This window comes from Abramis brama, assembly GCF_963993115.1.
Source record: "Abramis brama genome assembly, chromosome: 16".
Taxonomy (NCBI): Eukaryota; Metazoa; Chordata; class Actinopteri; order Cypriniformes; family Leuciscidae; genus Abramis; species Abramis brama.
Window position 1 is genome coordinate 24,429,391 of NC_139978.1, and position 11,598 is coordinate 24,440,988.

The 11,598-nt window shown below is 36.9% G+C and overlaps 1 protein-coding gene across 3 annotated transcripts; it reads right to left on the reverse strand.

The window, feature by feature from the left end:
* Positions 1-11,311, reverse strand: uckl1a (uridine-cytidine kinase 1-like 1a). 3 transcript variants are annotated; one of them, XM_084086903.1, is made up of 15 exons: positions 11,202-11,311; positions 7,998-8,182; positions 7,718-7,824; positions 6,198-6,368; positions 6,008-6,079; positions 5,446-5,635; positions 5,286-5,347; positions 4,772-4,788; positions 4,463-4,561; positions 4,153-4,246; positions 3,249-3,311; positions 3,023-3,145; positions 1,359-1,466; positions 1,040-1,196; positions 27-262 (listed from the first exon to the last, which is right to left on the reverse strand). In XM_084086903.1, exons 1-15 carry the CDS (start codon positions 11,249-11,251, stop codon positions 168-170), a joined length of 1,593 nt encoding a protein of 530 aa, XP_083943029.1. In that variant the 5' UTR covers positions 11,252-11,311; the 3' UTR covers positions 27-167. The 3 variants fall into 3 exon arrangements, with proteins under 3 accessions (XP_083943030.1, XP_083943029.1, XP_083943028.1); XM_084086902.1 differs by lacking the exon at positions 11,202-11,311 and adding an exon at positions 9,564-9,757; XM_084086904.1 differs by lacking the exon at positions 4,772-4,788 and having other exon boundaries at positions 1-262; positions 4,456-4,561; positions 5,267-5,347; positions 11,202-11,308.
* Between the last annotated feature and the right edge of the window lie 287 nt (positions 11,312-11,598).

Here is an 11,598-nt window from a genome sequence, read left to right on the forward strand (position 1 = left end):
GATAAAAGACATTTTATTGTTTTAGATAACATCATGAACATACAGTTTTAAAACAAAATGCTACAAAATACTGTGCCTCATAAGTGTGCTAGGCAAAACTATTTTTGTTCCTGGCTGGCTTTATGAAATTACAGTAAGTGTTGATCCTCACTCGTCACAACAAAATGTCAAACCTCTGAAGAGCAGCTATGTGGTTCTTGCTGTTGTTCATCAATCCACGATGAAGACCCATCTGTCCCAAAGTAACGGTCACCAAAGTCTCCTTTAAGGACAGCGAATACACACCCACACGATTTTAGTACAGAGTGTAGTTCTTTTCTTCTTCTTATACTTATACACTACCATTCAAAGATTTGGGGTTGGTCAGAATTTTTGGTAACATTACAATAAGGTCCCATTAATTAACATTAGTTAATGCATTAACAATAACTAACAATGAACAATACATTTGTTACTGTATTTATTAGTCTTTGTTAACATCAGTTAATAAACAATGAACTGTTCGTTGTTGGTTCATGTTAGCTCAGGTCCATTAAATAATTTAAAATGTTTAATAATGTATTAGTAAATGCTGAAATTAACATTAATATTAATAAAGGCTTTAGAAGTATTTTTCATTGCCAGTAAAAACAGTGATATTGTAAAATATTTGTACAATTAAAAATAACCGTATTCTGTTTTAATATATTATGAAATATAATTTATTCCTGAGATGTTAAAGCTGAATTGTCAGCATCATTATGATGAAATCATTCTGATATGATGATTTGCTGCTAAAGAAAAATGTCTTATTTTTTATCTATGTTGAAAACAGTTGTGCTGCTTAATAATTTTGTAGAAACTGTGATGCATTTTTTTTCAAGATTCTTTGATGAATAGAAATTAAAAATAAATAAAAAAAGTTTATTTGAAATAGAAATCTTTCTTTTTATAATTTATAAATATCTTCACTGCCACTTTTGATCAATTGCATCCTTACTGAATAAAAGTTACTAACCCAAAACTTTTGAAAGGTAGTGTATCTGTCAGGATCACTCACCTATCCCTGGGATGAGATGAAGAAGGTCATCTAGGCTCTTGTCCACAGCAGTGGTGATGATTTTGACACGAGGGAAGGCGTAAGCCACTGAGGAAACTCCCAACTCCGCCATCAGCAGAGACACCAACACAATATTGTCTTCCTGGACATCATGGTCCTGTATATACACATACACACACTCACATTCAACAAATGAAAACATTCTAACAATGAGTTCTGGCCACTAATTACTTTACTTTGTGTAAACGTGTCTAAATTATACTGCCGTGCAGGGTTTGTTTGTACATTTCGGAAGGAATGAAGTCTACAAGCAACATACCAGCAACACCCTCACTGCCATCATGGCTGCCGCTCCAGTAGAAACGGTGCTATCCATCAAAATCACATGGTCCTCACTGATGTCTCTGGGCAGTCGCAGGTAGTGCAGCTAAATGGAAGGGGAGGGAGTCATAGTTACCACGGAAACGAAGTGAGAAAGAGGGAACCACAGCCACCAAAAAGAATGAAACTGAGGAGTCAGGAGATCTCTGTTACCACGGAGACAGAGACCAACAGGCAAAATGGACAAACGGTTTGTGGAGAGCCGAGAAAATAACAGAGACAAGGCCACAAATATAAACAAAAAAGCATGGTGAAATGCCAGGCATAATCTGTGTCCAGAAAAAAAAAGGCATATTTAATATATAGTCAGACTAAAGACGGGCGTAGACGGTATGATTTTTGTTGTAGTATGAGCTCCCAGGCGATTATTTTTTCATGTCAATCGTCGATGCTCTTATGGTTGTGGCTCGTATCATGTGAGAAGCATTACAAGCCGAGCAGAGTACCTTACGGGCACGATAATCTTTAAACGTTTAAAAAATATGAGACGTCAGCCTGAATTTGACCAGTGTATATGCTCTCCTCTATTCTCAAATCATACAACATACATACATAATACAATCACATCTGGGACCCAATATCGTGCACATACACTGACACACAAATACACTCTCTAGTTGTTATTGTTGACCAGAATGACCATACTGTTCTCTGCTAATCACCTAGTCATTTACACATCTCTTTATTCATTTTTCGTTTCTATCAGAAGCAATAGCAGCAAAACTGATAACTCAATTCTCTGTGTTTAGCACCAGAGCTCATGCGATTGACGCCAGCTCGCCATAGAAGGAGGGTGAACCAACTCCTAGGTACAGCTAAGGAGATGCACTTAAATAGATTTACACGAAATAGATTCAAGTGTCGCCGCACAACCTACACATAACAGCATAAATGCTCCTCATAAACTATTTTGTTATTAAACGAAAAAAAGCAAGCATACTGTATGCGGGATTTGGTATGACAGATAGCACGGAAAGAGGGTTTCCTTTTTTATCCACTGAAAAGCTGTCACTCATCTAAAGGTGATGATACACAGGGCAACTTTTTGAGCAATGTTGCTGGGCAATGTTGCCGTCAACGGGCAACCAGATGAGACACAGGGCCCATGACCGATCTAAATTATCCAGATATAAATGTATTGCCAATATTCAATGGGAAAGTGCCCAAGCAACAATCACTCGGCAAGATTGCCCAGCAACATTGCTCAAAAAGTTGCCCTGTGTATCATCACCTTAAGTTCATTGCAATCTCACAAATTTCCATTATAATCAATGAAGCTGACTGCACAATGAATCTCTTATTTACATAATTGTTTGTTATAAAGAGAGGATTTGCGAGTGTACAGAACTCAGAATCCACTCACCAGAGTTTTTGTTCAGTGCTAACTTAAACACCTCTGATTGGCCATTGCGTTCAAGAAATCAACAGATATGTTTGTGATTGGCTAAATTGCTCAATGCTGCAAAACATGTTTTGGCAATATGCTATTATCACAGAGAAAAGCTGCCCATAACTGCAGATCTGTTTTCTTTTCTTTCTAAAAGCAGAAGCAGCTGCGTTTTTATTTTATTTTAAATTCTTTAAATTATTGTCCTGTGTTACCTCTGGTTCTCCTGAATCCAGATTAGTCTGGATCAGAATCTTGCCAATACGGACGTCTTTCCACACGGCTCTCAGTGCAGGCTCCATGGTCTCACCTGCCCGAAGAATGGACACACCTGTGATCTAGAAAACAGGAGGACAGGTGCTGCTACAAAAACCAAGATGATTCCAATCAAGTAAGAAATGTTCAAATACTGAAAATAACATGTCAGACACACAAATTTACCCCTTTCCCACTGAATCTGCGCCCCTTATACTCTTGACCTTGTGGTGTTTGGATGGTACAGGCCTGTAAAAAGGACAGATATTTTTGTGATGACACACATTGTACAGCTGAGAAGATTTTTTTTTTGCTCTGCATTCATTAAGAGGGGTGACAACAGACCAGCAAAAGAGAAACATAAGCAAAATATTTATATTAAGGTGGTTAATGTCATAGATAACATTAATATTATTGATAAACCATATATTTATAGGTTTTTATTTATTAAAAAAAAGTATAATTGAGACTAAATTAATTGGGATTAACTAAAAATAATGAAAAATAATACGATTAGTCTTGCCGATTAATGAGATGGCATATAATGTTATATTCAATCAAAAGTTTTATTGATGTATATGTGTGATTATTAGCGATTAACTTGATTAATTAACTGGCATATCATGTAATTAATTCAAATAAAATTTTATTGACGTGTGATTAATTGTGATTCATTTGATTGATTAACTGGCTTATCATTTAATTCATATTTTTTATTGATATATGTGTGACTAATTGATATTCATTTTATTTGAATTAACTCTAGTACAATATTATTACATATCACAATACATTGCATATGTGTGGGATAATTCATACCGGTGACAAATTCCTTGTTTGTTTTGCATACTTAGTCAATAAAATTAGTTCAGTTGAAGATTCAAATTCAATTCAAATTCAATTGGCATATTAATTTAAATTTTTATTGACATACGTGTGGTTATAAACAATTAATTTGATGAATTAACTGTCATGTAACAGGTCATGTAATACACATTTTTAATTGAGCACTAGGTATACTTTAAATCACAGTAGACTCAGCTTTGATCGCACAACAATATCACATACACACAGAAAAACACCCACACACCTTAGAGGGTAAGAAAGACAGCGCGTGTTCAATCAGCAGCCGCATCAGTCTTTTTGAGTAGAAGATGAACTCGTCACGGCTGGTGTCTTTGTTCCTAAAAAACAAACAGAAAAATTGAGGAGGTGTGCATAAATGACGCAGAGAAAAGGGTGATGCAGGCCAGTGAGTCATTATCCTGATTCACACATGTGAGGAATTCTGAATGGCACCCGCAACAGATGAATGGATTTCAAAAACACATTTCAACAAGCATCAACTTCTTAAAGTAGGCTAATCTTTTGATGTGATTCATATGACACTCACCACTCACCTGATGATGGTGTGGAGACCTCGGACCTGTGGCGTGCTTTCCAACACGCTGAGAGTCTGAGGGAGAGGCTGGGACTGGTGGGCCGTGGCCAGGAGCGCCCTGTGTGTGCGTGTGCATATGAAAGACAAGAGATATGAAGCAGATCAGCACTTGCCAAAAAATGCCATTTGTACACCTCTACATAACATTTCTAACAATGATTGCAACACTAAAGGAGCTATTGTGGGTCGTTTGCATGTTCATACACACACATGGACTATAGTCCATGTATATAAAAGAGTAAAAAGCATGATTAAACAGCTTCTCTACCTGACACTAATCTCACGCTGCCGAGAGAATGCATGCAACAGAACAGAGATGAAAGATCAGTGAAAAACAGTGAAAGAGAAAGAGTTAGCAGGCTGAGAGTTTGAGACAAATTTTCTGTCTTAAATAAGTACTTCTTTGATAACTGTTTACTCCATTGTCCCTAACTTTATATATAAAATCCAAAAAATAGAAGTTGCAGAACTTCTATTCACGGACAGAGGGCGCTGTTTCTGCGTGTAGTGTGTGGAAATGTGAAGGAAGCTGAGAAAGCTTCAAGTCCTTTTAACATGGAAAATGCCCCCTCAGATTTTGAGATGATATTGGGGAAAAAAACCTGCACAGCAACACTAAAACATGTCAGTTTTACATGATAAACACTTAGTTGTTAAAAAGAGTTTTGTTTTTCTTTTTCGTTTAACGTGTCTTGTCTAGGGCAGACTACCCTCTTTGGCTGGAACAATGGATAAGATTACTTCACAGGACACATTTTCCCACAATGCCCCTTTTCACTCACCTCTTCTAGCTGGCTGTGAACATGCTGAACGATCAGGTCAATGGCCACCATGTTACCCCCACCTGTGTTTGCAGGAGAAAAGTGAATAATTGTAACATCTGTATTCGAAAGGCAATGATAACTGCAATTATACACTGCAGGAAATAAATATTGAACTCACCACGTGGCACTACAATGTCTGCAAGTCGCATGGTGGGTTCTATGTACTGCTCAAAGGCTGGTTTTACAAACTTATTGTATTGTTTAATCACTCCCTCAATGTCACGTCCTCTCTCTGTGATGTCCCTCCTCAGCCGCCGTACCAGCCGAATATCCGAATCTGTATCTACAAAAATCTTCATGTCCATCAGCTGCAAAAAAAAAAACCATAAGATGCCTGAAGATATGTTAAGTTTTCAGTTGTAGGATATAATGAAAGAGATATTTTCACTCAGAGCAAGATTGAGTCATCATATATTTAGTAATCAATATTCCCTGAAAAAAAAAATTAGGCCTACATTTGAAATGCTTATACCTGCAAAATGTTAATTTTGTAAGCTTTTAGGAATATACTAAAAGCCACAAAAGACAAAAGTTCAAATGTCATGGCTATTTAAGATGGATCTGTGATAAATGGTCCCTCGTCATCTTCCTTACTTCATCACAAAAACATTGTTATCACTTACTTTACTTTGAATTTTATCAGCATTTAAACATTCAGAAACTGAAACATTTCACAATACCTGCAAGAGCTCTTTGTCTGCAAAGGACAAGATGCCTTCAAAGATAATGACGCTGGCACCATAGACGTTTTTCTGGAAGAGGGATGAAAATGTAAACACCATCAAATAACTGAAATCTTTTGCTGTATCTGTATCCTTGGCATCTGGAAAATATGTGAAACATCTGCCACACACACACACACACACTCACCCAGTCTTTCTGGCGTCCATGTGTAGTGAAGTCATACACTGGGATTTTTACACTTTTCCCCTGTTTAAGTTTCCGCAGTGTGCTCTCAAGCAGCTCAAAGTCGAAAGCTCCCGGATGGTCAAAGTTATAGTCGTTCTTGGCTGCTAGAGCTTGTTCCTCTCGAGACAGGACCTGCAGATGGGTAACATAAAGGTTGCATGTTTGATCACTGGTGGGGGCGCCAGACACAGGAAAGATCACAATCCTGACCTATCACCATATGTGCTTTAACATATTCATATTTTAATCACATCAACCATGGCATCTGGGCCAGCTGTTGGTAGCATGTGTGAAAAGATGTTAAGGGTTACATAAAATTGCGAAAAGTTTAGATTAGTTTGCCCAAATATGAAAATTCTGTAATTTATGTCAAACCCTTATATTGTTGTTGTTTTCCTAAGGAACACAAAAATGAATTAAAAAAACATACAGTGTGGCCAATGAAGTCCGACAATTGACTCTTAACTCTTTCCCTGCCAGCGTTTTTTATTTATTTATAAAGTTGCCAGCCACTGCTAGCATTTTTCACAAATTCACAAAATGTTCATGCCCCCCAGAATATTTTATTGTATGAATATCTGAACATGCAATAGGCCTATATCAAGAGAAAGAACAGAGCCTCTGCTTTAAAAAAAAAACAAAAAAACTTTCATTCTAGCTTAATGCATTCTTCTTCTTTTTTTATCAACAGTTAAATGTCGGTAAGTTTCATAAAAAAGCAACATTTTGAGCAAAAAGCTGAGAAAAACATGAAAAAAAATCTAAAGACTATTTGCTCAGTGATCAAAACATAGATTGAGTAGATCGAGTCCATCAACTCGATTGCACAGTCCTATAGCTTGTCCTGGGTCAACATTTCATTTAACATTAGGCAGTTTTGATTTATATGCGGTTTAATGTTGATAATCGCTTTATTTTACATATGCATCTGCTCCGCTTACATATGCTATCGCTTGTTTCAGCTTCTTCACAAGTCTTTTGATCAGGAGATTCAGTACTCTTTCAGAAGATATGTAATTTCCTGAGTTGTCTCATAAATGGGGGAAATTTCCATCATTCGTGAGGAAATAATTAAGAGACAGTTCTTTTAGATAATCTTGAGTAAATTATGAGAGAATTTTCATTTTTGGGCAAACTTCATTAAAAAGAAGTGGATACATACAGCCTTGCTGAACAATGAACAAACAAATCTCCACAGCGGCCATTTTGATTTTATATATGTGCAAATCAAATGTGACTGGGTGAACTGTTTAGACTAGAGTGTTAGTCATTAGACTGCAGTGTGTTTGTGTGGTCATGTGTTGGAACAAATGGATTCACACAGAGATAAAAGAGGAAGGAGAGGGATTACAGAGACTTTCAGAAGCACTTGACTTACCAGATTAACTTTACATGGTGGACCAATCGCTCATTCAGATCTCACACTCAAACAAACACACACAGATGACCAAACTTCTTTCTCATAAACACAAACACCTCACCTTATAAAATGAGTCCATAGATAGTAAAACAACCCAAGGAACGTCCAGGGCTTCAATGATTTTATTGGCTACAGTGGTTTTCCCAGAGGCACTGCCTCCACACAGACCTGTAACAACATTATTACTTATTTAGACGTTCAGATTTAGTATAAGTTCAAATCTTCAAGAAAACCTAATAGGGAACAAGCTGAGCCAAAATTGAAAGGCTTTTAAATATCTCTATTTAAATGATCATCAGGAAGTCAAGTTTCTGTTCACTCTTGTTTCCATCTACTCGTACCAATGACAAAGGCCTCTTTAAACTGGGCTCCATGTTCGTTGTACCAGGGCGGTCTGCCGGCTGTGTAGATGGTACGAGTGCCGGTGCGAAGCAGTGGAGGTTCTGTTTTACCCAGAGTGCTGCTCTTCCTGCGAGAGGTGCTGACTGTGGGGAGGAGCCTGTCCAGAGAATCTTCACCACTCCCACTAGACCAAAAAAAGAGAATTATTCTATTATAAAATACATTCAAAATGCAGAAACAACTATACAGTACATTTATCGATTTATTTCTCAAAAAAATGTGAACACTGTTTCTCTATGGTTCCATTGCTCTGTCTGACCAACCCAACACAGCAACAGCAGCTCAACCAATGGGGTGAGGTTGGGGCGGGGCAATCTCTATGTCCGACCAATGGGATACAGGAAGATTGTTTGGGAAACCTTTTTGACACCAGTTAGTAGGCTACTATTCTTTTTGCTGCTCCTAGTGACACATAAACTACAACCTTGAGTCTACAAAAATTGTTTATACAAATAAATACATTTTTTATTCTGTCCCCTCAATAACAAAGCATGTACCACATAACTAAATAAAAGTTGTTGCTTTTAACAAAATCTGACATGTAAGAAACCAAGTAATTCTTCAGTGTTATTTTTTGCCTAAAATCAAGATCACCATTAAAAATCTTTTCCGTTAACTGAAATGAAGATGAAATAAAATATAAATATAAATATTAGATGAAAAACTTAAAGGAAAATGGGAAATGTTCTTGTCCATGCCTTAATTTTGCAATTTCTTTGGTGTTGCATCCTTCTCACAGGGATTTAATATTTGTTGACTTTTCAGTGTGAGTTTTTTGGGCTGTTTTTCCTCACGTTAACTTATATATTACTTATAAATGATTATATACAGAATTAATTATAAGGATTTATGTGGTTTGGAACTGGTAAAAGTGCTTGGGGGAAAAAATATGATCAGAATATCGACTTGCCTAATAATTATGCATGCACTGTATAATATAAAAATAACACAGGTGTATGTGTGAATGAATGTATAAACTATCTTCTTGTTCAATATGTCACACGATTGATGATTAACTGAAACAAGCTTTCAGTCATATAAAATCTATGTGAACTAATTTATAAAACCGCAACCAAGACATATTTCCGAAAATCCACCATCACGTCAGTGTCATACACAACTCGTCTTTCTCACACTTTGTATCAACCTGAGTGAGTGACTAAATCAGGCCACTAGTCACAACAGCCAAACAACACAGAGCAAAATGGAGAGGTACTGCTGAAATTATATATGGTAAATATAGCCTATATATATAACATCTTGGGGGAAAAAATTATATTGGGTCTGAAATTTAAAAAAGAAAAGACTCCAAATCTAGACTATAAACAAGATAAAATAATCAAATGTTTTCAGTGAAAAGGTTTGAGAAAACAGCAGCTTCTGCACTCTTCACAATGATTTACTCTTTAAATGCATACGTCGGTTCAGATTATATCCAAGCGAGTGCCCAAAACTTAGTGCTTAATTAACCTTTTAAATACTTAACAGTGCATTTAATAACTTACCCTCCATCTGTACGGAGAGCCCAGCAGCCTGATATTCTGGCCCCTGTGTATCCGGGCAGCGTGCTCATATCAGCTGAGAAAGCCTGACGGCTGTCTTCAATATGAGCAATAAAGGTCACATTTTTATCGAAGCTCAAACAGCCCAACACAGATAAACCAGCTAATAATCAAAGATGAAGCACAAAGCCTGGGTCACGGAGAGGGCGGACATCATACCGTTCCTAATGCACTAGCAAAAACACACGCCTGCTTAATCTGCCTCTGTTTTAGCAGAGAACCCTTGAAGTTTGAACGTCAGCTGACCACTAATGTCTTCAAGAAACCTTTTAATGGATAGAAAAACAACTTTTCTTTCTGGATGGATACTGGCTCTCTCAGTGTGTGGGCTTGATTGAATAAGAGGATCAGTTCTACAGGTGATGTGGATGGAAAGTATTAATAGAACCAGGTGATAGAGAGAGAGAGAGAGAGAGAGAGAGAGAGAGAGAGAGAGAGAGAGAGAGAGAGAGAGAGAGAGAGAGAGAGAGAGCCCAAAGGACAGCTTTACTGATGAGAGTTCTCAGTTGGTTGTCAATTTTGTCTCAGATGTTTCTCCTGCAATCCCTTAGGTGAAATAAAGTTAGAAAGAAACAATAATATAAAATGTAGAGCTAAAACCTAATGAAAAGCAAAGTTAAATAATTTGTTCTTAGAAGAATTTGAAATCTTTTTCTAGTCTCCTCTAGTATTTTCACTTAAATTCTAAAGAAGACGTGAGTTTACTGACTTATTTTTCTCAGGAGAAAAAAATATAAGAAAGGGAGAGATCAGAAATGTCTTTCTATGTCATATTGCAGGGGTTCCCAAACTGGGGTTGACAAAAAACAGCGGAATTGCAGTTGGAGTTGATGAAAATAAAATAAAAACAAAATGCTTAGGCTACTAAAAATATTTTTTTATTACTTTTTGCAGGTATTTATATTTAAAATTTACAGTCATTTTCTGTCTGAAAAATTACCCAAAAATATATAAATGCTGCAAAATAAGAGTATTTTTGTTAGACACCTGAACTTATAAAAGTGAAATATAACAATAATAATAGGCCTATATATTATATAGAAAAGAACTGTAGGGTCAACTAAAACGGGCTATTGTAAAGAATTATACACCCCAATATAATAATAATAATAATGTGTATTTAAACGACATCTCAAAGGTCAAATCTCGGTTGTTGATCTGTTAGGATGTGATCTCTCCATGGTGCGCTAATGGGAACACATGTAGTGTTAGAAGGGAGACCTCAGTCTATAGTTCATTATAATAATAACGCGTCATTAGCGCGCAGCAGAAACTGGGACAGGAGGGAAGAAGTGGCTTAACTAACGCAATGCTGATTTAGGTTCTTATGATGATTAATTTTCTTTCATCATCAGAGCAAAGAAAAGTTGTATTCCGCTGTATGATGAATAACCGTTCAATACAATGCCAAAAATAAACAATTATTAATTGGCTCAATGTAGGTCAATAGCAACGCGTCTAGCAACGAAGGGAAGAGGTACACCTGCGTCAAAAAAACGCACTGATGCTTTCCATTATAATTTCATGTATGCCTATGTTTTTAGAATAACGGATGTTTCGCAGACAGATGTGCTGTGCTACCTGTTCGATCGGCTTGAGTTTTTCCTCCTGCACTCCATCTCACACAACATTATTCTCCACTCAGATCCGACTCGCCATGAAGCTGGACTGGACTGTCAGCTGTTAATGCCTCGCGAAACGCATTGTGGGAAATGTAGTTTCGGCACGCTCTGTGAATAGTGAGGGTCATTATTTCTTACAATTCAGTGCCTTTTAAGTCCCAAATACAAGTACCCACTAAGCAAAATGATGTCCAAAACACGTTTTTTCAACGTCTTTTCAAGTCATACGTTGAAAAGACGTCCACTGAGGAGCCAGAATGAAAGTTTTCATGACGTCTTTTTCTGACGTGTTCACGTCCGATATCTAGACGTTCATCGAACCTTCGTACAAGGTTAAAACTAGTTCAGATGTGGCC

Coding starts and splice junctions, on each gene's coding strand:
- uckl1a (XM_084086902.1), bottom strand. CDS start 9,631: ATGAGCACGCTGCCCGGATACACAGGGGCCAGAATATCAGGCTGCTGG. Junction 1,197..1,358: donor TGGCAGTGAGGGTGTTGCTG/GTATGTTGCTTG, acceptor GTGTATATACAG/GACCATGATGTCCAGGAAGA. Junction 263..1,039: donor TCATCTCATCCCAGGGATAG/GTGAGTGATCCT, acceptor CTGTCCTTAAAG/GAGACTTTGGTGACCGTTAC.